Source organism: Cimex lectularius, unplaced genomic scaffold (genome assembly GCF_000648675.2).
Source record: "Cimex lectularius strain Harlan isolate CLEC.00 unplaced genomic scaffold, Clec_2.1 scaffold61, whole genome shotgun sequence".
Classification (NCBI taxonomy): domain Eukaryota; kingdom Metazoa; phylum Arthropoda; class Insecta; order Hemiptera; family Cimicidae; genus Cimex; species Cimex lectularius.
Genome location: NW_019392650.1, coordinates 1488633 through 1516399, shown reverse-complemented (window position 1 = coordinate 1516399; position 27767 = coordinate 1488633). Strand labels below are relative to the sequence as shown.

The 27767-nt window shown below is 34.9% G+C and overlaps 1 protein-coding gene across 5 annotated transcripts in view; it reads left to right on the top strand.

Annotated features, from left to right (window-relative positions):
- The window catches only part of LOC106672673 (mitogen-activated protein kinase-binding protein 1), a 174836-nt gene that overhangs the window by 2757 nt on the left and 144312 nt on the right, over positions 1 to 27767 (top strand). For 4 of the 5 annotated variants that reach the window (XM_014404272.2, XM_014404276.2, XM_014404275.2 and 1 more), the window contains exon 2: positions 1858 to 2119. In XM_014404272.2, coding sequence (XP_014259758.1) covers positions 2015 to 2119 — 105 coding nt within the window. In that variant the 5' untranslated portion in view covers positions 1858 to 2014. Of the gene's footprint in view, positions 1 to 1857; positions 2120 to 27767 lie in introns of those variants that run through there. The other variant, XM_014404274.2, reaches the window with a different exon arrangement.

Here is a 27767-nt window from a genome sequence, read left to right as displayed (position 1 = left end):
TTATGCACTGAAATTCTTATTAAAGAGGTGTACAAGGTTAAAGACTACATAACTAAGATTGAAGAGAAACTTAAGAAGCCACAGTCTGTAAGACAATGAGTTGTTATTGTTACCGACAAGCCAATACATTGTTGCTCTCTCAGTAATCCGAACTTATTATTGCAGGGGGTATTCGGATTACAGGGAGTGTTAAAAAATACATGCATATGTACAAAAAAAAATCAACACCACGCTTTATTATTATTGCGTATTGCATATACAAAACATTAAACCTATTAGAATTTGCATATACTACTGTAAATATATTTACATTTTTCTTCATTGCTTCATCCTCTTTTTTTTTCATTTTTAAATAGTAGTTCTTAACATAAGAAAAATGTAGACAGATCTAACATTTAGTTTTTTGAGGGGAGTTGAGTTATTCACTGAACAAAAGAAATTCTCAAAAATTCGTATAGTCAGAGCTAGTCTTGGTTTTTCGTGTACTCTCCCTCTCACTCTCACTCAATCTATCTATCTCTGTCTCATTCATTCACTCACTTTCTCTCTTATTTATTCATAATTTCCATCGCTCACTCACTCTCTCATTTTCATTCATTTACGCATTCACTTACTTTTTTTCTCATTTACACACTCGCTCATTGACTCATTCACTCTCTCTTTTCAGTTTTTCACTCATAGACTCTCCCTCTTTCAACTCATTTGTAATTTTGACTTCTTGTACAGTTCGGTTACTGGAATGTTTGATGTACGGATGTTCGGATTTTTTTAAATGGGTTTTGGGGGAGGGGTGATGCAGAATACAATTCTTTCCTCCACTGCGACCTAAACAGACCTACTGTTATTGTGGAATAGCGCTATAGCTTATAGCCATACCTTCAAAAGTGCGCTATTCCTTATAAAACTGACCACTTTCGTTGGTGCCTCTTCGTGGATCTCTTTAGGTATGAGAAATGCTATACCGCATTGGCTGTACAGTTTTGTTTATCAGAATTTGATCTTCTTTTTCTTTAAGTATTCTATCCGTTAACGGACGTTAGCCAGTCTGTCAACAGCAGCTCTGAAGAGGGTCCAATGCTTTGGTTGAACCATTGCCTCAGGTTTTTAATCCAATTTGATCTTAAATCATGATTATCAAAGATATATTTTACAGTAATTATTCTTGTTTTATTCACAGTTGTTAAACATTGTTGGTTGATTTACGGTTTTTCAAATATTAGTCCCCAGTTCTATCGTTCCAGATCTAATGTGAATGGATTTTCAACCTACTTATTGAGCCTAGTCACTCTTAGACAGGCGGCGAGGATATGTAAACCCAGATTGTTCGTAAAAGTATGTAGAGATTTGTTCTAGATTTCTTCTTGAGATCTGGTCTGCCTATTCTAGCGGTTTTTATCTCTCAACATTTTACGTATTCGAGTTAAGACATAGACACGAAAAAGCACACATATACCCTACCCAAGCTGGATAAAAATGTGTCTGAGGGACAATTACTACGAGGATAGGCATTCTATATTGATAGATAGGATACTACCAGATTCTAAGAAATTTAAAGTAAAAGTAAAAGTAATTCCAGTCACAGGAGGACTTAACGTGCAACTACCCAGTTGGAGTCAAAACCATTTTACTCTATATTTTACATATTAAATCAATTAAATTCCATGGCATGCGAGACAAGACGAATGAAAGTTTATGCGTCTTATTCTGATCGTTTGATTAAAAGTACAAAAACAAGCAACAAAACAGACAAATGTTTTCAAAGTACATACTTTAACCTTTAAACTATTATAGTTTTTATTAACTATCTCTTGCTGTGTTTAAAATTTTGTTAATAAAATAATATCTTTTTGTTTTCAGAAATTTGAAGAAAAGGGCCGAAATATGACTGTGATAAAGTGTTGTTGAAAAATAACGGTTATTCAAAGAATCCGAATCGTAATCGGAATAATGTCTGTGTGTTTTTGCAAAATCTCAGTGGTTTCACTAAGTTGTTTCTGAAGTGCTCGTGAAGAAGATGGACCTGCAGAGCGGAATTCACCTGAACGGGCCGACTAGGAAAATCATAACAGCACCTTCGCTCAAACGTGGAAAGGATGAGACGCCTCCTGTCAACGAAAGGGTGATGATTTATTTTTATTGGCCATTCAATAATAAAATTGAACTCCCTGGGCAAATCCCGGTTGAAAAGGAAGAATCTTTGCATTACAAATGTAAAATTAACCGTTGTCAAATTATGGTATAATTTGATTTAATCTTAATAATCCAAATCAACATGTGAAATGTAAAAGAATATTATACAAGAACTTAATAATAACCTAACAAGAACTTATTAATTATACAAGAACATAATTGTCCAGAGTTGTACGGGTTTTACATAACGGATTTTCCCAGGGCTGTTCTATCATTGTGAAAAAAAAATTACTATTGACATTCAGCATACATTTAGTAACAATTTGGTTCATTTATGATAACTTATAAATACTAATACTCTAGATCTTGGTGTGGTCTTGATGAAAAAGCAAATCCAGTTGTTACTGCCATGCTTTCTATCTATTTTAAGGTCATCAACAGGGCAAAACAATCTTAACTATGCTCACAGATTGACATAATTAATATTTTTTCATACGATTTCAAGTTTATTTGAAGACCGACTCAGTCCCAACATTGGGACCTTTTTTAATCTTTTTTTCAATAGAAGTAATAAAAATATATTTTACATGTTGTAAATGATTTACAACATAAATGATTTACATTCAGCTTATGGAGTTCTACAAATATGACATAAACACGAGAAATCGATAAATAAATCATTGAAGATGGCCAAATGCCGAAACGCGTCTCACAAAACGAAGTCCATCGGTAACTACATAAAATTATGAACTGTGTTAGTCGAAAATTCTATATCGAATCTATGACATGGCAAGTTTTAAGCATATTTGAATGAATTTTTTGTCCGAACCGCCATATTTATTATTTCAGTGTTAGATCAAATTGATCATGTTTGGAATATTGAATTTATTTTTTTGTAAATACTGCCTTTACATCAGGAATATGCATTTCGAATTAGACTCGAGGATTCTGGAATTAGGACGTTAGTGTGATCAACTTTTATATTAGGTTTGCAATTTTAAAAACGGTGTGTTGCTAAGGTTTAGAAATTTATTTGCAAAATAAATTGTTTATTCCCATAATGCAGCAAACAATGGATTTTGCATAATCACATATTTCAAGAAGCGATTCAAATAGGGAAACGAACTATGAAAAGCTTCTTCCTTTGTTGTGAGCTACATTGTTGCGTCGATACTTTCCTCTGGCTTCTGGAACAAAGGCATCTCGGAAAAATTAATCAGATGAATTCCATTCTGAGACATTTTCCGTGCGAAATCCAATACGCAAAATCGGGATAACGATGGCTCCAGATCCTTTCCCCTCGCAATTCTTCCGTTTTTCAGTAAAGGGGCCTCGTTCCTAAGGCTGTGGGTAAAAGAAATTTTTAACATATTTTTTTTATACGTATAAAAAGGTTTTGATTTCTTTTCTTAAATAGAGGACATGGGAGTTATTCTCCCCGGTGAACTCACGTGAGTCGATTTTTAAAATGGTAAACAAATGTTATCTTATCAGTCTGTTTGAGAAGGCACGGTTTACAAATCCATTTCAACAAGCTAACGCATGAAGTGAATAGATCTGAGGAAACCGAGGATTGGAAGGATATGATAAACAATACTTTTCACATCCATCGTATCTTCTAATGTTCTAGGGGATAGGGATAGGGATAAAAGAGGCGGCCACAATGCCTTCAGCACCTTGACCTGAATAGATCTATTATGCTTCCCTGTTGTTTATCTCACTGGCCAGCTTCAGGTTGTTAATCAACCTCCATAGCTTTGCCAGCGGCTCCTTAGTGTAGGATCTTGCTTGCGGTATTTCCTGTCCTATTTGCAAGAACCTGCACCTACATAGGCATAAAATATGTTCTGCGGTCCTCTCTTCTTCCTGGCAGTAGCTCTACAGTGTTTCTTCTGTCTGCACTCCTATCCGGTGCATGTGCTTTCTTAAGTGGCAGTGTCCTGTGAGGAGTCCAACCAGATTCCTGGTTCGGTTGCCTTCCAGTAATTGCTTTGTAAGTTATGCGGATGGTCCGATGAATCTGTGGCATTGTTTCACCAGTTTTTGGACTCATCAAGGATCCATTTTAAGATTTATCCTCTTTTAGGGCAAGATGCTAAGCCACAGTAGGGTGCAGGACCCAGAGAGCACATGATGGCTCCCTCTTTGGCCAACATGCCAACTTTTCGTTGCCTCGGGGCTCGAATGTCCAAGACCCATGCTAGGGTCAGGATTCAGTCAGGGCCTTCATGCAGTTCCAGTCGCTCTTTGTCTTCACTTCGTATGGGGCTAGGACCTTTAGTGCTGCCTGATTGTTAGAGAAGATGGCTATCATGTAAGATGTATTCCCAGCCTTTTAATTTCTCTGGCGCAGTGTTCAATCGTTATGATTTCAGACTGGAAAAATGTAGCATATTTATCTATGTCTACCGTCAGTTCGGTCTTTGGATTCATACCGAAGACTCCAGCCTGCGTTCCTTAGTCGATTTTGGAGCCGTCACTGTGCCAGTAGGAGTTTGCCTTTAGCGGTGTTCCTTTGGCCCATTCTTCCCGTTCTGGTATGCCTAATGTGGCATCAGCCTGTGTCTCCTCCCTCAATTTCTAATGTTTATTTACATGCCCTATCCTTGTATATGGTTGCCCATTTATGAGCCTGTGGGCTGCTGCTCTGGCCTCTTATTGGATCAAAATATGAAGTGGTGGGACCACACTTTAACAACTCTTCCAGGGCCGCAGTTGGCGTTGTGCTCATGGCTCCAGTGACACAGAAACAAGCTTGTCTTTGGTTGCCACTCAATAGCCTGATTGTTTTGGCCTGCAGACTCTCCCATGACCCATATGACAATTTTGGTCTTAAGTTCACTAGTTTTCGTGGTCCGCTTGACCGATTAATATCTTTCAATTAATTCAATTTCAATTAAATTGGTCTTTAGACGCAGGTATACAGCCATAGGGTCATTTTGGGGTTAAAACCTCAGCGCACAGCCGTCTGCACCTTACCCGAGCAATTTGGGCTCTCTGGGTGGTTTTAGTCAAATGTGGATACCATGTGAGCCGTTGGTCTAGTGTCATCTCTAGATATTTGGTTCCTTGGAAAATGGGATCGGGGCTTAGACGTGGAATTTTTAGGTTTCCTATTGTCCTCTTCCTTGTGAATGGAGTCATTATGGTTTTGTGAGGGTTAATAGATAGCTCCTCCCTTTTGCATCATTCTGTCAACCAGATTGAGGTATACGATCCATCACGATGTCTGCATGGCAGCCCTTTACTACTTTAATCCTTTACTTAGGTCGTCCGCATAGCCTAGACAGTAGAATCCTTCTTATTCCAGCATTTGTAGGAGTTCGTCAGCGTCGTCCACAGTAGAGGTGAGAGAACACCCCTTTGTGATCATCCCCTGGCTGTCTTAGCCTGGATGGTTTCACCTCCCAAGTTGGATGTGATTATCCTGTTCCTTACGCCTTCTTCTACCATTGACATTTGTTATCCGAGACTCCCCTGTTTTTAATTGATCTGTATAGCGTTTCTCTATATCCATAAAAAGTGTAACTGCTATCTCCTTGTCAATTTATTTACTATACTACCTATAGTAACAATTATAAGCAATAACAGTAAACAATAACCTGATACCTTGCGTGTCAGAACACAAGGGAATTTTGGGTAACGAGAGGACAGGCACCCTGACTAGAGGAGGATCTGCAAGACCCTGAACCTATTCTTGGGACAACAAAAACAAATGCAGAACCTCCATCACTGAATAAAAAGATAAAAGGAGAAGTGGATAGACTCTAGGGGAGCTAAACACAGTAAATGTATGCTAAAACAATACTAATAACCGGTCACTGGCATCTGAAAAAACATTATACAACATGAACATATTCAATACCTAGCCCGCCTATCTGTGATTATGCAATGATGTGGAAGAAACAGCCACCCATGTTATCTTTCAAAGCAAAGCAACCACTCAATGGAGACATAACCAGGATAACTAAACCCAGGGAATGGAATTGCAAGAATCACCTAATACTTCTTAGGAGAAAGATCGAGTCCTTTGCACTGAACTGTGAGGAACTAAGGAAGTACAGTAAGCCAGAAGGCTTTCCCAGTATCCATTATCATCATCATCCCCAATAATCCCCCATGGAGATTAAACGGCAGTAGCCTCGCGACCTGTCGGGCAGCGATATGTAGCACCTATATCCTACTAAAAGAGTTACTACTGGGAATTTCTTTGCATCCTAGTGCCAAATTTTGTTTTATTATATTATAAAATATAGACACAACCACAATTTTACTTTTAGAATGTTGTAAAAATACTTATAATGACTACAATAATTATTTCTCATTGATAATTAAACAAGTAGTAGGAATATTTCGATACTTTTGATTGTACAGTAAGGTATAATAAATTGATTTATTCTTTATAAATAGTACATCGGCTTGCAGCTTCAGTGCATATTTATTTTATGTTAGGAATTTTCTTAATGTATTTTTCTGTTGTCGTTTTCGACTAATACAAACAAAAATGCTGAAGTCTACAGCTTTACAGTCTTTATTGGCTTTTCATGAAATTTATAAAATCATTTACACAGAAAAGTGATATGTTTGTTCAATTGTGATCCGTTAATATTTTTTGCTTAATAGCGTGTGATAAAAAGTTAAGCTTGCACGCGCTACTCTTGTGTTTCGAAGTAATTTTTAAACAAGAAGAAACGTGTGTTCCTGTCTACCTGTGTTGATTTTAGTCGGTGAAACACATACGTGATCAAAATTATACCGAAATTTAACACGCATTCTTCGTCCCGTTATGTAATTTCGCTCAATCCTTTTTCAATACGAAAGGATGGTAGGTTTATTAACTCTTAGTCATTGTTTGTTCCTCGTCGTTAAACATTTATTTACCTTTGACACTCCCTTTGTTCTCTTGTCCCGTTTTTTGTTTTCGTATTTTTTTCTCGAAGTTAAACTGATTTTTCCAACGCCATGGTATAAAAGCATTCTCTCTCGTACCCCGGTGTCATATATTTTCCCCTGCCCGACTGACCGTTATTGCTACTAATTGTACCTGATAAAACACAAGGACGAAGGCTTGTGTTAAAAGTAACTTATTTTTTAATTTACTGTTGGTAAATAAACAGTAATGTATGCAGTCTCAAATTGAATCGTTACAAATCTATGATTTCCCCTTAAGGGATTACAAAAGATGGACCGTTAATTTAATTGGGGAGCGTTGTGTGCTTGTTGACAGTAAGATGTTCTTAAAAACACTGACATCGATAAAAAACAGGTTTAAACGTATTATGGTACGTATCTATTATAACACAATATAACTATATATTTTATTAAAATATTATATATTCTATTCTGTTCTATTATTATTAATAGTTGTAAGTATCTTGCACGTCTATTTCTCCTTTTCACCTCATGACCTTCAAATCTCAATCACACGAAACCAAGAGGACCTAAATGCCATAGCTCCTGTGGTGTTGAAAATGGACTCTGTCTCAATGTCAGTAAGTCCCAGGCGTGTTTGGATCTCATCTTCTTTACTCTTTACCTCATATTCCTTCGCTGTGCATTAACAAGCAACTTTCCTTTTATCCATCTGTCAAAAACTTAGGGATCATCCTTGATCAAACCTCACAAATCTTCTGTCATTGTTTCTCCACCATCCGCCAATTCCGTCATGCAAGCCAACCCTTCCCCAACTCGGCCCGCAAACCCCTGGTCACCTCATTTGTGCTTTTCCATTTCGATTATGGATCTTTGGTCTACGGTGGACTCACTCCCAAGCTTGTTAACAGACTCAATAGAGTAACGAACTGCTTTCTCCGGTTCATATTTAGCTTCGTTTATCCGTTTCTACAACTTCTAGAATTCCCTACCTAACTCCATTCATCGCGCCTCAACTCTTTCCACCTTTAATTAAGTCCCGCCTTTTTTGACTCCTCCTGCCCTTCCAATTTAAGTATTGGTTAATTTTTTGTTAATATTTCCCCTTCTTATTTAATTTAGTAGGTTTCATTTATTTTCGACCTATTACAATGAAAACTGTTTGGCACGAATTGTGCCAGATTTCTAGATAGATTTAATTTTCTATTATTCAGGGGGCCCAAAGCCCCAGAATAACATTTATATTTTTTTCCTTCAAGTACCGTACAGAGCAGGCATTTAATCAAATACATATAATAAATACAAATGCCGTTTTAAGACAGTATTGTACTGTTAGAAGGAGTACCGCAGCTTACCTTAGATAAAAAGTTAGAAGTGGGTTAAAAGTACAGACATATCAACAGGGCCGTGGGGGTGGATAGTCTGGATAGCAGTTCATGTCTGTTGAATCCATTGAAGAACTCCGAAGAGTCTTCAGAAGGACCGGGTGTCGATTAACCCAGTTGCGAGAGGTTGCCAGTCGGGGAGGAGAAGCTGCATTGCGGCCCCTTCTTGAATGACAACACTTGGAATCGATGTTCCCAATCCAGTCTTTTAAACAAATTTAATTTATTTATTTATAAATAGCAAAAATAAACGAAAATATATTCTGTTCTACTCCTCGGCTTCTTTTGGCAATTATTTTCGCACTAGAGAAATTTGCAAGGGTGTGCTGTTTTATACGAAAAGATGCAAATTTCACTCTCATCGTCCCGCTAAAGTGAAAAATAATGACTTTAATTCAAAACAACTTTCAACACTACTTGTGTTATCTATATATAATTTGTTGATCGCGAAAGCACTTTTATTAACAAATGTAACAACAATGTAGGTAATATAAAAATATATATAAATTAAATATATATATATAAATTAAATAAGGGAGAGACCACGTTTTTGCCAAAAAAATCGCGAATAACACGAAAACGGTTCAAAATTAAAATCCTTATTTAGAGCAGAAAATGAAAATTTCACCGTTGAGTTTACGTTATTCACATTCACATAGTCCTAAAAATAAGCCTTTCCTTTAACTTCACAAATTAATTGTTTCACAGATTAAACAACTGCAACACTGATTCTTGAAACAATTTTGTACCAAGTTTCGGTAATTTTTCCGTCGATTTTGTTGTTGTTGTTACCGTTCACCTTAAAGCACACACCAGACGCGGAAGACCAACGCTTTATTGGGCACAATCAATATTTCGGCCACATCCACGAGAGATAAACGGTTATATCGTCAGTGATAAATCCTCAATAAATCCGGCTTGCCAGTCGTGTTTGATTTACACTCGAATGGTATTTATGCAGAACAGTTATTGTCGAATTTAGCTCTTCTCAGCACTGCCGGGCCAGAATTGAAATTTTTCGGATTCCTTGATGCTGACGCCTTTTTTAACATGAAATCACAATAGGGTTATCTACTATTAGCCATACATTCATTTATCATTTATAACACATCACCATATTTTTGCTATTATTTTACATAGAAATTGTTTTTTATGAATTATTTTTACACTGGAACAAAGTTGTTTGTATTAATTCATATATGTTTAGCGGTCATAATTGACTATATTATTATTTAAGTTAATTATTCTTTTTATCTAAGGTCTTGGTTGAGATGAAATGTCATGTTAGCTCAAGTGGTTAGAGAAGCGGCGTATTGAGGCGAAGGTCGTGGGTTCGAATCCCGCTCGTGACACTAACTTTTTCATCTCAGGCAAGACCTTAGATAAAAGAATAATTAATTGAAATAATTTGTATTAATATTTTCGAATGAACATGTAAGGAGAAGTTATGTTTATAAAAAACGCTCGGTTTTAAACCTCTTTTTAAACTTATTACAAATGTAGTTAAATCGTTTTTTGAAAAATAAATAAAACTTATTTGACTTTAATTAAGTCAAATAATAAAAAAGCTATTTTTGGGTTGTCTGTCCAAGCATCTCCTCCTAAAGATTAATGGTTATGACTTGCTATCACGACTTTCTGAATGGGATGACCCGCGTCAACGGGTCGTCCATTGTGTTCATGTCTAGGATCCGTATACTTCCCGTTTAGGTGCTGTTGTTATACCGATTATTTAACGATAAGTAGCTCTAAACAGAAGTTATAGTGTTTGAACATTAAAAATGTATTTAAAGCATTCTTCAATATACACAATTGATAAGAATCATTTTATTGGAATTAATGTACTTACGTATATTAATATATTTACGTAACATTCCAGTTTCTCATATATTATAAAATTCCATCTCATTCACACTATGGTAATATAGTATTAATTACTGATTATTGAATTATTAATTACTGATTTATATAAGGATATAAGGTCAAATCTAAACAAGCAAGTTCAGAGTTGAGCCTGTCACTTACAATAAATTACCGGCAGGCCCCGAGAATCATTGACCCCGGTTGTTGGTAGTCTTGGATAAGACCTCGGTCTTGTCCGTCCAGGCGCTGAGGTTGGACTGCGGGTGTTGTCAACAGCTAGGTCATTTCAGCCCCCAACGCAATCAATTCCTAAATCCATACACCTTCATGGTTATATATTCTGCGAAAGACCAGTTGTAAGATTTAAAGTAGGAAATAAAATAAAAAGTCCTGCATTTTACGAAGACTTTTGGCTTTGAATTTGATGTAAAGTGTGTTAAATTCGTTCGTATCATTTCTGTGAGATCGTTGGAAGTGTGAACGATATTCCGACTACCGCAATAATTTATACCAAAATACGTACTTATATTGTATACTTTATTTATGGGAAATTATTATACTGGGTTGAGATTGACAGAGTTAATCGCATTAAAGACAAGGGATTTTTTTAAATGCAAATGTGGTAAGTCGGAGCAATAAGCAGGCCTCGTATGAGTTTACTTTTAATGTCTTAGTTGCTTATAAGTTATAACGTTTACAAGAGAATTAGGGTAGTCAGAATAAAATAGGGTAGAGAGAATCAAGGTAGTTGAAGCAAGTTAAAATGCAAATCAAACGATTTCCATCGTGGCACTTTTAATTATACATATTATATTTATACTAATGGATTTTATTTATCTTTAACATTAAAAAAAGAACAATGATTGTTCAATGACAAGGACCCACAATACCCATTGTCTAAAACGTATGAATAACCTTCGTGAAAAAGCTGGCACCTTTAGCAGATGAAAATCTTGAAGGTCGTTCACGTTTACAGCACAATTACACATTTAACACAGTAACTTTTAACATGCTGAACCAGCGTAGGATCACTACATTCATCCGTCTTCACTTTGTTGAATTACTTAAACACGACTGAATAATGCAACAAACCCGCGAGTGAAGACGGACCCAATAAGTGATCCTATGTCCGTCCATCTGTCTATCCTGTTCAGCATGAGTTCACCGACTCGCAAACCAACACCCATCATCAATTCTAATTGTTAAATAGTTGAATGAATAACTCTATAAATGTATTTTGGTCGTACATCAAAAGACGTTTAAATTCAAAATTGAATACCATTTTTATAATAAAAGCGATAAAGCAACTTTCCCCCCAATTCTTTTAAAGCCATATTCAATGTTTATGAACAACTCCTCTGCGTTCTAAAAAGCGTACCTGGGTGTAAGGAAGGGGTACTTAGGTGTAAGGAAGTTTAATTTTCTAATTTTTTATTTACTTTGTCATTTGTAAATAATTGTAGGATATGGAAAGTTCAAAACAATTGTTTAAAATTGTAACAGGAGCCAGTCTTAAAGAATAAGTAACATTTGCACACCGTACATTCTGCGTTTTTCACTTGAAAAAAAGTCACTCCTAAACGAATTTTTCAAGCTTGTTCTCGTTAAAATAATAATAAAGAATAGCTTCGTGGTTATCAGCTTTAATAGTGTATGTAGACCTCCATTTTAAAAGTTGTTGCTTGGTGGAACTCATCGACTTTATTCCTTTCCTATTGTCTGGCTTGAAAGCGAAGTTAGATTTATATCTTTTGGCCGAGTCTTAACATCGGATAATATATTTGTTCCAGGCATGAAAACCAATATATCTGCTGTTTAACGTTTTTCCTTTCAACTTCAACGTTCATGCTAGGCAACCAAATGACACACGCCATAAATTTGTTATTTTTAAGAAGATTTTTTAAGAAATTGTTTAAGAGTTGGTTACAACTGATTTTTCAAGGCTAGAGGAAGGAAGGACGAAAGTTGTTAGAAATTACATGGAACCATTCGTGTAAAGAGTCCTCGGTGAAAGGACGTGGGGATTCATTATTCTTTTGAATTGCGATTTGATGGAAAAGCTGGCTGTGTTAATTGGGCCAAATAACGTCCAGCCGGAGGAAAAGTATCTTGAAAGGATAGAACGAGGGAACGTCAAACTCGACCTACTACAAATTGCATGGTGGAAGCTGAATTTGCTACGCCATCGTTTCACTTCAGGAATCGGAAAATTGTTTGAATGTTTCAAACAATATGTCAACCACGCTTTTGGTAAAACCGAAGATTGGCTTTGATCAGCTAGTATAATAAATTTGCCGGGATTTTTCCTAACTTTTTTGCCTGGTTTTCAAGAATATACATAATCTGTTGCTAATTTTTGATAATTAAATATCGAGGAGCAAACTAAATAATTACATGAATTTTCTTAGTAGTTATGTTTTGAAAAGAATAATTAAGATCTTGAATTGATGAAAGCTGAGGATTGGTGAGAACTTCCTAAAATGAAATGGAACCAGGCTATGGTTGTCTAATAACTGACTGGCTTCCTTATTGGGATGGTCGTTTCTTGCTTCCTTGCGTACTTTTTGATCTCACCTGAAGGTCTCGATGAAGGATCACGTTGTCAACATACCATTATGCATCCAGCAGTTATATTATTTTGAAAAAAATTGTAAGCCTGTTTTTTTTCGACTTATTTTGCTCATTCCCCAGTTGGAAAACGTAGACGGAAATAGGTTTTAGTATTTGGATGAATTTTCTGATTTGTTCGATAAAGATCAAGTTTTGTTTTTTTATGTTGATGTTATGAGCTTATCACCATTGAGGAAAATGGGAACAACCTGTTAGCTTCATGTTAATTGTACATTTAGTTTCTACTGGTTCTGGTTGGTTACATCGTAATGCCTTGATGAGACATCTTGTCTAGTTATTTTTTGTGGTTACGGCCGTTAAGTTTGATGCATATGGTAGGTCGTTGAAAATACGGTATTTGTCCAGGCCTTGAAATACACTTGCTTTGATTTCTGGTGCAAAATATTCTTCCTGTTAATCTGAAGGCCCGCCTAAGAAGGGCATTAGAGTAGCAATATCGCAATCAGTGAAGTTCAATGAGTTGCAATTATTGTACTACAGTTGAATAAAATTAAATTGTCAGTCAAACCAACAGATGTACATACAACGAGTTATGATGTTTATCAATGTTTAGACTAACAAGTGATTTATTTTTTGAAACTAATATGAAATTTCGTTTTAGCACCTCTAGAAAACCCTAATTATAAATTTTTGTTTGAATTTAAATTTAACGATTATTTGACTCTGAAGATTTTTCCGATTTTTGAGAAGTTGTATCAGAATTCTCATTGAAACAGCTGGAATTCAAAAACGTCTTTTTCATTCAAAAGCTTTTTAACGACTTTTATGTATTTAAAATATATAAATTTATGTAAGAAAATACACAAAATAGCAAATTTATTTATCAGAAATTGATTTTTTCTAAAAATAATAGATCGATTTTAATGTACACTTTTATATACACTTTTTTCTTTGAACAAGCAATATATTTCAAACGAATTATCAACCATGAAAATAAATCCACCAGCATTAGAGATTGCATTAGTAATGTTAGTTCAAGAAAAAGGAAAATTGGTCGAAATTACCAATCAAAAAATTAATTTACACCGATTTGCGCGAATGTCGGTATCTAAGGGTTTTATAACGCAAGAATCACGACAATGAGCTCAAATACATGTTTTGACCATTTTTGACTTTCTTTGCTTACAGAATATTTGTTAAAATATGCAAAAAAGCAGTATTTTGTTGATTTATCTTTAATTTAATTAATTCTTAATTTAATCAATTGTTTTATCATACCAAATTAGAATATTCTGCGCCGTAGAACATTTTTGTTTTTATCTTAACCAACAATGAAATTATTACACCAAAAATAATATTTTATAATTTTTAAATAACGATTTATATTCGTTTAATTGTGACTAAAATTAGATTTTGAAATTTTAATTGTCAGTTTTGTATTCTAGTATTATAAAACCCTTGTAAGACTCACCGGCGTATTATTGGGTGTGTGATGTTTTTTCACAATTCCCAAAAAGTGTCAAACCTTCAAAATATAAACCTGTTTTATTTTTAATCCAAAACATAATTGCTTCTTTTTCTGCCAACATACAACTCTGGTAGCAGAAATATCTCCTTATCTGTATAAGTCCTTCCTGCCTAGTTTATCAGCCCCTAAATTGTACGTCCGTTCTGTTTATTCTGGGACTTAGACAGGAGGATGGGACCAATACGTTCGATTGGAGGGAGAATGGGTGAAAGAAAGGGAGGTAATATTATATTTTATACAAACAAAATTAGTGTGAAGGACGATGAATCAGAGTCTGTTTTTCCATGAATAGTAAACCTTGTAAACTATAATGCAAGATGATTATCACGGGAGCTATTAATTTTTATTATTACTCTCATGACTCAATGTTCCAAATTCATGTTCTTATTAATATTACCCAGTCCTCTACACCACTTCACTCTTCACTGCTGACATACCCACACATCCAAACACACAAATCACAACCTACGCGGACGACACCGCAATCTTATCAACACACTCCAATCCTATCCTAGCAACAGAAGCACTCCAACAACACCTGAACCTTATTACCAACTGGTGCAATCTTTGGCGGATCAGGTTAATCGAACAAAAAAACCAACGAGTTACGTTTACGCTCAAACGTCAAACCTGTCCACCAGTGCACCATTTACAACTTTAGATAGTACACTTACTTTGAACCCACATATACGACTAAAACGGCAAGAACTTAACAAAAGATATGGAATACTCAGACACCTACCTGGACCAAAATCAAACGTAAGCATACATAACAAACTAAACTCTTACAAAACTCTTATCAGACCTATTTGGACCTACGGAGTCGAGCTGTCGGGCTCGGCCATATCATCCAATATCCAACGAATTCAGTCTTTTCAATCTAAAGTTCTCCGCCGTATCCTCAATGCTCCCTTCTATGTCACCAATCAAACAATCATAAAGATCTTAAAATCCCTTTCGTGAAAGATCTTATCCGAACACACTTCTTCACTTTCCACTCTAAACTATCCCTCCATCCTAACCCACTAGCCCTAACTCTTTCCTCAACATCTCACCCTTACAGTCCTCCGCGTCATTTAAAACGACGATGGCATCGTGACCTACTATCTAACCCACCGAATTAACTTTAATTAATATTACAAAAAAGCTTATACTGAGGTTATTGTTATAAAACAAGATTCGTTCTATATAAGTTTTATGCCATTACCATAAAATTCCTATAGATGTGAAACAATAACGGTCTAGATATTCAGTTATTTTCAGTTTTCAGGTGTAATTACCTTTCGGATAATCGACTCAATGAATAAAGGCTCATCTTAAAGGGTTGGCACAGTTAGATTACCGTTGCACAATGCAGGGGAAACTGTTTAATACTTCTTTTTCGTCTTCGCTATCGAAGGAGTTATTTTCAGTGGGTTAAAGCGAAGGGGATTTCTTAATTGAGATGATTGGCCCTTTTTCTCCTTGGCTAGAAAGAATGGAGCGCTCTTGTGCAAATTACTCGTTAATAAGTCTCGATTTACGTAATGGGAATTGTAATGAAGCTGGAGTTCATCACCAGAATAACCATAGGACATTACTCCGATTCACAAGGGAGAGAAATATTTAACGCAGCTCTCTCCGGCAAATAGCACCGACCCAAATCTCCCGGACAGTCATACCGGGGCTCGGAAATATATGCTTTTATTCAAAATCAGGGAACACACTGTCGATCCTGCGAAAACAGTTATAATCGATACGACAACTGCTGTGTTTTATGTTTTATTTAGTGTCCAGCGAAAGGCACATTTTTTAGACAATATAGTCGTACATATTTTACTGTTGACTATTTTTTACACACGTGCTAGGTGGTGAGATTGTCATATCAAACAAAAACTAAAATAAAAATTAATTCAATTATTTTGTACTGATTACTTGATGACCATTAAGTTATCTTTCTATATAGATTTTGCTGTGCTAAGATTTGAGAGGAAGACTTGAATATTCATTCAAAACATTTGCCTCTATAATCTGCCTGTATAGAAGCTTGTGTTTCTTCAAAAATTGTTTGTTAATTGCAATATGCTATCCTTGCAAACATAAATTTTTAATTTAATGGAATACAATCAATACACAATAATAAAACCAATTAAACAGTTCGCGCTGTTGTGCACGCTTTAAGGTCGCTGTTTGCAAATTTACTCATTTTGACGCAAAAATGAAATATAAATACATAAATTTATATATTTGATATCTAGGGATTGGAAAGATTCTTAAAAAATAATAGAAATGGATAGAAGCCAAATACCAAGGAATGATTGTAGGAAAGAGACGAGTTCCATGAAGTACCAACGTAGCCTTGTCATAGACGTAAATTAAAATTGCAATTACATACAATCATTCCAGTTCGTAATACGTGTGAGTAGTGAAGTAATAACTTGGCATTTTTAGGGGAAAAATTGCTTTTTATAAGCTGGATTTTTCAACATAATTTTATGTTAAATCTCTGGTTTAGCTAATGTTTATTGTGTATGTTACTTGGAATCGTTTTTCATTTTCCTCTCATGACCAAATTTAATTCCATAATAATTTGAAAAATCGTTTACAAGATAAATTATCTTTTTATTTAAATTATTTGAAGTAAAAAAGGAGAGCCACTGCCCCGACCTTTTCTGTTGGTATAAATGGCCCCTGTCTGTATCATAATCTACCGAATAATTTTACTATATATAATGAAATTATGTGTACTTTTCGTGAATGTTTGATAATGATTTTGAATAGCTCAATTTTAGAAATATATATGAGAACAAGAGGTATGATGTTTCCTGATTCTCTGTTTTTACGTTTAGAATTATTCTAATTAAATCCGGATTTTAAAAAATCATTAAAGGTCTTTTCAGGAATTTTCGAAAACCGAAAATCCCACTTCTTTTAAATTTATAACTAATTTTTACTATTTAACTAATCCTGTTCCATTTTATAAGATACACTCAAAGACAAAAAACAAACATACAACTAACTACTGTGTTGTATTATATAACAATTGTAATGTATAACATGAATAGTTGTAATAATGAATAGGAATTATTAAGTGCCTCTTCATAGAGGAAAATAAAAATAATGTCTTCAGTCATAAACAATGTTACATAAAACAATTTTTGACAACTTTGAGTTTTCAACAAGTCAGCTTACTAGTCTAATGTTAATGTTCTTGTATTTTAAAAGATACTGAAACAATTAATAAAATATATTAAGAACACCGTTCTGATGCAACTTCTTTTAGTCATTGAAATATCCTGCAAAGTCTTCTGGTGAAGGTTCAATTTTTTAACTACCCGAAGAAAGTATTTAATGGAAATTAATTGTTCGCTAAAAATGTGTTTTTAATTATTTTTGGGCTATTTAGGATGTTTTAATAATTAAATACTGAAAGAAGGATTTGAGAAATGATAGTAATTTATATCCAGAATGGGGGATGATTAAGGTCTCTGCCCAGAGTTAGAAAAGTTGAGTTGAGCGAAGATTGATTGCGGGCCGGGTTGAGAACATGGAAGACCATTTCTTCCTGAATTGGGTTAAGCTTCTGATTCTTTGTACTTGTAGCAGAATAGTTTCCCTCCAGTCAAAGCAATCCCGAGCAGTCGATTTCCATATGTTTGAAATGCATTAAACTGCCGTTTCCCCGTCCTTCTTGGAACGTTATAATGGACGGACCCGGACCCATTAGCAACACGGAGTGACTCGTAAGAATGCCCTGGCAACACAACAATGAAGTATTTCTTCACAGTTGGGAACTGGAAACCATTGTTTATAAATCTTTCTTCTCATATCGGAGAACAAGTTCATTTTTTCGATTTGTTTGTGTTCATACGTTGTTGGTTATTCATACCGTTAAATGATCACTCGATTCTTATTTAAATGTTATTTGTTATTGTAACATTTTTCCTTGGCAGGGATTGGTAATTGTTGTTTTAATTTATAATTACATTTATTTGATATTTGTAACTACAAATATTGTAATAAGTAAATATTTTCATGTATGTACCATGAATTTGTCATTTGAGTCTCTTATAGGAAAAGTTGCCCAGGGACAACACTCCTTAACACTGAAACCTCGTCAATCTCCACTCAATGAAAAAGTCTCGGTCTACTTTCGTTTCAATCGTCTTGGGGATTTTCTGGTATGGTTTTATGTGATAGCTGGTGTACTAGTAGATTATTGTGGAAGTTCAGTGACGGTTTAAATTTTTTATAGCGGGTTTTGATGAGGTCATATACAAACGGGATATATATAGATTGTTATGAATAGTGTAATTTGAAACATAAAATCACAGTTATGTTATTACTTTAGTTTTATAATTTGACGGTGAATTGTAGACTGAATTGATTGAAGAAATTGGTAATTGGAATCCATGGTTGAACTCCACACTTCACAACCGTACGCCCAGGGTCTTATCATTGTCTTGTAAATGAAAAAGTGTTTCCAATGTATAATTTTGATCACGAGTCAAGTAGTCCTTTTTAAGGTCGTTTTGTTTCTTGTATTTTCAGTCTTGTGTGGGGTGGACGACGAGTCAGTCGTTTATCCATGAAAAGTCCATGGAAAAGATAACGCACAACGTCAGTGGTAGGCATTGGTTCAATTTATACTCACTGAAGGACAGGTACTTTCATGCAGGGTAAAAATTATCTGTAAGTTTTTCGTTTGGTTTTCATTCTCCACTTTGTGAACCGTACTGCTAATTTTCATTCAGGGTTGTTGAGTGTTGAGTGTTTCTGGAGGGTCCGAATTAAGTGTAAGAATCGCTGTATTATCAGCGAATGTATTGTAAATGCGCCAAGCCGTAGTGCCAGGCTAGATCGAAGGCCTGTTCTAAGTCAAGAAAGACACACAAGCAATGCTGTTTTTTTTGTTATTGTTTGATAGTTACATATCAAATAATAGGCTTATCATCGCGCATATCACGGGAGTAAATATCACAATGCTGTTTAAACAAGAAAAAAGCAATATTGTCAACAACAACAGCTGTTGAATTGTCGAGTGAAATTAGCGGAATTCAAACTGATGATCTGTAATAATATTAGAATTTTCAATTATCAAATAATCATAATAATCGACGGAAAAATAGTTTTTCTAGAATTTTGGCAAGGATAGATAGGGGCCTGATAGGAACTAGGAAGATCAAAAGGTTTTGTTGGTTTATAAATCATTTTAATTATTGAGAACTTCCATTTCAATGAAAAATATGTGGTCATGAGTAAGGATTCATTTTTCAATTTCATGGTTAGGATATTACAAAGGAGAAATTGTCTTGTTTCTTTAAAATAACGTTATTGTTTTCACTTTCTAAGCATACGTATTATCTCTTTACGTTTTGAGAGGATTGCCGTTTTTATATATTGTTATTATTTTTGCCCTTAAATAACAGAATACTCCTGGTTTTACCGTAATAAGTATAATTTCCCTATAAGACCTGTATTAAAGATGAACTAAATTGATTCATAATTTTTTTTGTTTTAACATGTAATTTATAAGATTTAATTTCTGACATTGGCAGAATCTTTGTGATTATTATTCCAATTTGACAAAAATAGTTATATTGCCAGCTTTTTTCCTGAGGATTGTGGGTGAATAACCTGTAAATTGGTAGTGTCAATTAATCGTGGTCTGCACTTTACGCTTTACCATATTTTCTTTTTTTATTTGTTAAATTGTTTTAAACGACGACATACCTAATCTTACCTCCATTAGAACGGGCTAGTTCTTAACTAACAGCGCGGGTCCTACAGGATCAGATTACCCCGAATATTGTTCTCTGGCCGCGGGAGTACTGCAGAGCAATCCTCTATATCCTTTATATTGCAAATGTTCACTCTCATAATATACTGCAATACAAACGTTCCTCAATCCGATGCGTTCGTCACGTTGGGTTTCACCTAGATTACAACTGATTTGGACATACGGACTAGAACTGTGGGGCACCTCTAAGCCTTCCAGTATTGGATACGTTGGTCCTTTCCGTGTAAAGTCCTCATATATGTCCAATACTACCCTCCACAACGACCTTAAAATCCCATTTATCCAAAACATAATTCCTCAAAAAGTTAGCAAGTTCCTAAATAATGTCTCCTACCGCCCCAATAGTCTCGCCCTTGCCTTGGTCCAACAGGACCCAGCCTTACAATCCTAGAAGGCGTCTCAAGAGGAAATGGCCCAGCGATCTCCTAGGAGTAGGCAGTGAAATTTATTCAGTGAAGTGAATTGGGAGAGCAATATTTATTATCTGATCCCCAGAATGTAAAAATGTAAATAGCTGTAAATATATCTATGTTAATCAAATTATATACTGTATAGAAAAAAGAAAGGTTAAACGTCTGTCAGCATGTAATATGTACGATTTGTTTTGAGCAGAGCCATGCATGATTAACACGAATTAAAGTCAAAATAGAAGGGAACGAAGATGAATAATGATGAACGCCTGGCAATTGCAAATTATTTGATCATCAGCAAACCGAAACCTGATATTATTATCGTTACTCGGTGACAGAGAACTGCCATTATTTGCTTACTTACAATCCATATTTTTATTTTTCTGATATAATTAAAATCTCGTTGGGATTACGTCATTATGGTAGAAACGATTAATTTCGTAATCAACGTTCATCATTGTTCCCAATATCGATTATTAGTAGTCGGTCTAAAACTAAAGGCGTATTCACCTCTATTCTATATATGTTTAATATATTGCCTCGTTATTTTTGACTTTTTTCTTCATAACTTGCTTGGTCAGATTCAGTTCAGTCGGAACACTTGTCCATTTTACTTTTTGTTCCAAGCAATCTGCATTTTTGTTGTGCAAAAAAATTGAACGAAGTTTTATCGCAGAAGTTTTTTTATATTTCCTTTATCCATTTAAGGTAATTTGAATGTTTATGCCTGGCGTTTAATGCCATTTTTCTGAGAGTTTCTCAGGTATGCGTAACGATGTGGTGTAATGGACGTCCTGGGTTCGTTGAACCCGAGAGATTGGATGTTGGTAAATTCATGGAGCAATCTTCTTCAATGGTGTACGATGTTACCAGAAAACACAAATGCTCGAACTCTTCGTCATACAGATATATCCTGAAATGTTAAGACAGATGAATCGGATTTCTGGGAAGGGCAACAGGATCTTAGGAGGAGGAGAGTTCTCGTCGAAATTTGAAATAGATAAAATCTCGGCTTAATTAGTTACGACGGTTTTTTTGAACAATGACTTTGAAATGTAAGAAAGGGTGAATCATTTTACATTGCTGACGACATTCTTGTGTGAGAATCGCCAAGCGGCCTTATCTCGCTGTAAAGAATAAAGATAATTGTTACTCTAAAGTCGAGTAAAAAAGGTTTTTTTATTTTTACGCACGGGAAACATCTTATTACGTTTAATAATAACCAATGGATAAAAAATGTTTGGGATGGAATGAGTATACAATGTTATTTCAATTATCATTAAAAATGATGGCTCAACTCACAAGTGATTTCAAGCTGTATGCTCATCATTAGACTATGCACTTGAAGATAACTTGCATAGCCTCTATTTATTTCTTAGTCTGTTGATGATTACAATTCGATATCCGGATCCCTGCAAAACCAGTTTGTCAGTAGAGCCATCCTTTTCAATTATTGTATTTCTTGGGGTTTCAGGTGGGGGGGGGTTGTAGGCACATAAATATGCCAGTAGATAAACACCCGGGGTGATTCTCGAGGCCTGCCGATAGTTATTGTAATTTCAAAAGCTGGAACTGCCAGTGTCTGGGAGAAGTGATAGGCTCAACTCTGTATATGTGTGGTACATAAGCACATGCATGTGCGGGTTTGTGCTTATATAAATCCAAATCCTTTCCATATACATATTCAAATATGTCTGCTTTAAAAAAATATTTATTTTTAATTCAATTCTCTATCAAACTCTCAGCATTTATATATTGAATAAATAATTTTTAGTAAGGTCAAACTGAAGGGGGAAGCAGTTATTTCCTTGATCGATCTCAATAAACGGATCTATCGGTCGGAGGGTTGTCCTGGAAAACAAATACACAAAAAAACCCTAAGGTTCATTATTTTGTTTTTATGTAGACTTGAAAATTTACGTAATTCTCTAACATTTATTAGACGTCTTCCAAGTCGGAACACTTGGAATCATTGTACGAACATTCAAATCATTATCTCGTATCCAAAATGCCATGTCATTAGTTGTTGAGCTCGTAGCCTGTTCTGCAGGTTGCGGAGAACCAGGAGAAGGATGTGTCTGTGGCAGGTCTGTTTTGGTCTGATGGAGTGGCGGCCTTGGGCCAAGGTTACCACGGCCGGCCCCTTTTCAAAAGCCAGGGCATCTTCAGTCTTAGGCAGGCCATCGACCGGAACTTGGGAACTGGTTGCCGAGAAAAGACCATTCGTATTTCCTCCTCTAATAATTTTCCTCAGTTTTCCGTTCCCGAAGCTTGCCTCCTTTGTTTTTCCTAACCGTATAATTTTCCGCACCGAGTAGTACTCAGTTTATTTTGACTTTTTCTCTTCGGCATAATATTGTACATTTTCTGTTGTTTCACTTCTCTTAATAGTTATAGTACTGGTTCATTTATTTATGAAACGACGAACAGCTATGATCATCGCCTGGCCCTTCTTTCGTTTTCATAAACATGTCTTGTTATTCTTGAATCTTTTATATAGCTCAATAGTAATAATAATAATAATAATAATAAGTGAAATATTAATATATTGCTATTAGTGTATAAATCGACTTGTTTCGGCCTTTCGCTATTTTCTCCGATTGGTGTTTGTGCTCTTGTTCTTCATCGGTTCCTTTTTTCATGTTTAAGAAATGTCAAGGTAGGTGTCTACGATCTTTATTTCTAGGGGTTTAAAGCGTTTTTTGAAGGCTTTTAAATGATTATCGTCGTTTGGTTTTACTTTTATGTTGCGATGTGTTTCGTAATTTTTTCGTATTGAATGTTTTATTTAGGTTTATTAGTTATTAGTTATGTATAATTTAGGTTTATTGGTGTGCCTGTTGAATCTTTCTACGTTTTCAAGAATATTTCGATGTTTTTGTTCCTCCTGGGGCAAATTAAAGTTTGTATTGTTAAGAATTTGTCGTGATGTTTGTGGTAGTCGCATAGTTTGATCTAAACGGTCTTATGTCATTTGCATCTGTTCTTTATTATACTACCCGTCCGTATTTATATCGTTCCGCGTTGACAAGTCGGTGTTTTGTTTCAGTGTTGTTCCATTTGTTTGTTGCTTTTAGTGTGGTTATTATTCTTATTTTATTTTTTATTAATTTAATTTAATTTTTTTTATAGAATGTCTTTTTTTTTCTTTTATGTGAATGCGGTCTAAGTGTATGTTTTTGAGGTTTTGTTTTTTTTGTACGCCTTTTGTTTTAGCATGTTAATTGTGCCTGTTGAGCCGTGTGGCTAGGTTTCCGTTTTATTATTTCTAATTAATTTTTTGCACTTTTTATTGATTATTGTTGTTTTTAGCTTGTCTAATCTGTTCATGTTTAAGCCCTGCCATCTTGTGCTTTTTTAGGTTTATTCGTGTGCCTGTTGTTTTTATTGGAATGTCTGTGTCAGTTTTTGTCATAATTAGATCAATAAAGTTTATGTTGTGTTTCTGCGCCAAACAACAGATTCAACCACCCCCAGACCTCAAGAATGAATCTCTCTTGTATTATTGAAAGTTCTTTATATGTAATTTTCAAAAATGTTGTTATTATTATTAACAGGCATCTAAGCCCATCTTTGGGCAAAGCCAAGATTAGCCCAGACGAAATACAGTTAGACATGATTGATACCCATTAAATTATTTTCCGAGTATTTATTTAGAATTTTACTTAAACGATTCTATGACCTATTTTACTTCCGAGGTTAAGTCTTTATTTATGTAAAATTACAATATCGGGTAATGCCCAAAACGTCTGCCATACAAATTAAAAATACTGTAAAAAAAGATAAAATACATTCTAAAAACATAACAAAGATAATTACATACTAAGAATACAATCTAAAACCAAATATACCTGCAAACTAATAATCCCATTTAAAAATACAACAAACAAAATATATCGAGTGAATAAGTTAGCACCTGATCATTTTGTTCTTTAACGTTTTACAATTAGGGATTTTGTGAAAATTTATAGATGCGTAAAATGAATGCACTACGTACAACAAGTTGCAAAATGTTATTTTTTGACGATAGATTGTACTGTGAAAGGGCACCGGAAGATATGCTTTACTCCTAGTTATATTGTCAGGAATGTGGTAACCAACCATCTACATTGGTGCTGGACAGTCAATGTAATTAATTAATAATATATAATGTAATCAACTCACCCTTGATTCTAAAGGCAATAGTTTGAAATTATTAAGCCCACAATCTCAGGCAACTTAGAACATCTTATTTCGATAGATTAAAATAAATTGATCTCTTGATATTCTCGATCTCTTCCTGGGAACCGTTACTTCAGTAAATCATGGGCTAAATCTTTGATCAGTGTCATCATCATAAAGTTAAAACATCAGTTACCACACTCGGATTACAAAAGAAACCCGAAATTCATTTGGAAACAATAGAAACATGATAACCTGTCGAACACGCCTAGATTTATTTTGTAATATCATTAAACTTACAATTTTGAACGTCCTGTTCTAAAGACAATACAACTTTTGAAAAGGAAACGAAATTATTACACGAGGTACCATTTTATTACGATGATTCGGCCTCAAAATTAAGTAATATAAAAAAACTTCTTCAAAAATAGTAACATAATAAAACTATCCACAATTATAGTTTGGAATTTATTTTAAATGCAACTTCCAAAATAGAGTTATCACTTTATGAAAGTGTGTATTAACCACTGTGACGGCTCGGTGATAAAATCATCAACTTCTCTTAAGCGTATTTCTACTTATAACTATGTATTTTAGAAAAGATAGAAACAAATTGGTAGAATTTTATATCCAATAAATTGTACTCCTCATCTGTAGAGTTTCTAGCTCTTTGTGCCTTAATAATTACGATTAGTTTCAACTTTCATATTCCAGTTATAGAAGTTGGTTGATTGCTGGTTGGAGGCGTTTTTACCCCTTTTAACCCGCGAAGAATCATTACACAATTGGTGTTTTGTACAAAATGCACGTTTAATGTTTGATATAATTGACTTTGATGGTTTTCAGTAAACGTTAGAAACGCTTAGTAAAAGTGATAAACATGCACAGCACAAATAATTAATTTTTAGGAGAAGGAGGAAGGATTTCTTTTAAGTTTCTAATATTACAGAATGCATGGGTTGAACGTAATTAATAGTTTTATATACAGAAAACTTCTACTCTAACTAACACAGTCTAATCATACCGGAGGCATTTTTTTCTTTCTTATTTGCACATTTCTCTTGATTGAGGATGCTGTTTTTGCGTCTACTGAGTGCAAGTCGGTTTAACTAGCGCCTTGGAATTAGGTGCTAGGCTTATCTATTGAAAGGACCCATTTCATCGAAATGAGTTTTAAATTAATGACCCTCTTCCATTGTGTGAACTACAATTGCCTTTTCGGTTGCCTTAATACTGATTATGTAAGGCCTTGTTTCTCACTGAAAGTAGGCCGGGGTGCTGTTTAATTACGGAAAGAAAAACTCGGTCGTTATAATACTGATCACTAAGAATTGAACGCTTGTTGACAATCGACTAAACAACACCAGGTAAAACTTATTTTAAAAAAAAGGTGGTTTAAGCTCGGTATAGCTATGTATGTAAATGAGGCATCAAGGTAAATTGGATATTATACATATATGTAGTACGATCATTTAACATACGAAATATTTTTCTTCGTCTGTTTTAAACTCTTCGTGTAATTACGTTGTACATGTTGTGTACAATTGTGGTCAAAAAATTGAGTAAATATTACAACTTATTACATATGATTTATAAAGACAAGGGAACATCAACATTCTTGAAGGGGGTGGAATTACGGTTTAACATACCTGTTATATCTTTGAATAACCAACGTTTATCCCCTATCACAATTGCATCACTATTTAATTAAGCTGTTTCCTATCATTTTGATCTTTCTTTTCTTATAGGCAGACCACAATGTTTAGAAACGACCAAACTTTAGGTTAATTATTCTCCAGACCTCTAATTACTTATTTTTTATTTTTTAATACAAGTCAATGTTACTTCCCGGTATAAAGGATATTGCTAAGTATTCACTTATTACTACCCGTCATAGAAGGTCGTCGATGGCCTAGTGGTCAGGGGGTCCTACTCGTATTCGCCACGTTCGTTATTAATTGGCTATGTAATATGTAAAAGGTTTGACACTGTCACCGACATCCAATAGTTAACGATTTAGGTATGTAGGCTTTAAATAGGCCCTTTCCATGTATCAATATTGTATACACGAAAATTCGGCACATTTGTGCTACTTTGACTCAATGTTGATTACATTCTGTCGTCTCATCTTATGCTACACCAGCAGCAGAAGCATAGTAATGTAGTTATAGACCAGATTGGCTCGATTGGGTCTTGAAGTACAACAGAGCTGAAAGACGAAAAACTTAAACAGTTTTTTAAAGGAAAACTCTGAAAAATGTATATAATAGAGATTCATAAAAAATGACAGATTTCATTTTCTTTCCTATAGACTTTATTTGCTTTTCAAATCCAATTATACTTGATACCGTTTTAGTATGTAGACTATACTAAATGAATGTGTAAAAAAATTATCTCGTTGCCTTCATTTTTGTCATGTGGTTAAGCAACATGTCGGTTAAATTTGAAAGTTTGGTAATATTACACCATTATTGGAAACGAATGTTTCCGCCACCGAAACAACCTGTTTGGCTTCTGGATAAAAATCATCATTCGATGAGAAAGCTCTGTGGGACTGTGTTGAGACAGACCTGACGAAAAGTACTCTGTAATTGACAAGACAGCTTGGTGTTTTCCAATCCATTATAAAGCATGGGCTGTAATCGCTCATTAAGAGTGGTTCTTCATGAGTTGTCCTTTTGAGCAGGCTCGACGCTGAGTAGAAATTTGTCCACATCTTTTGAAAAACCCAAATGACCTTGGGTTCATCAAAAGAATATTTACTTGTGATGACAAGTGGATATAACCCCAAAACCAAGAAACATTAGCTAGACTGCAATCAGCCAGCTCTACAAGTCGCTAAACAAGGCTAGTTAGACAAAAAGGCAATGCTCTCTGTATTTTGGAATTAAAATTGGAAGGCATAATTCATTATGAGTTCATTCTTGATGGTCGAACCATAGATTCAAAACTTTCTTGTGAGCAGTTACAAAAAATGTATGATGGTTTGATCCAGCGTTACTCAGGATTAGTAAATAGAAATCGCGTTTTATTTCGACAAGATAGCCCCCATCACATACTTGCATGAA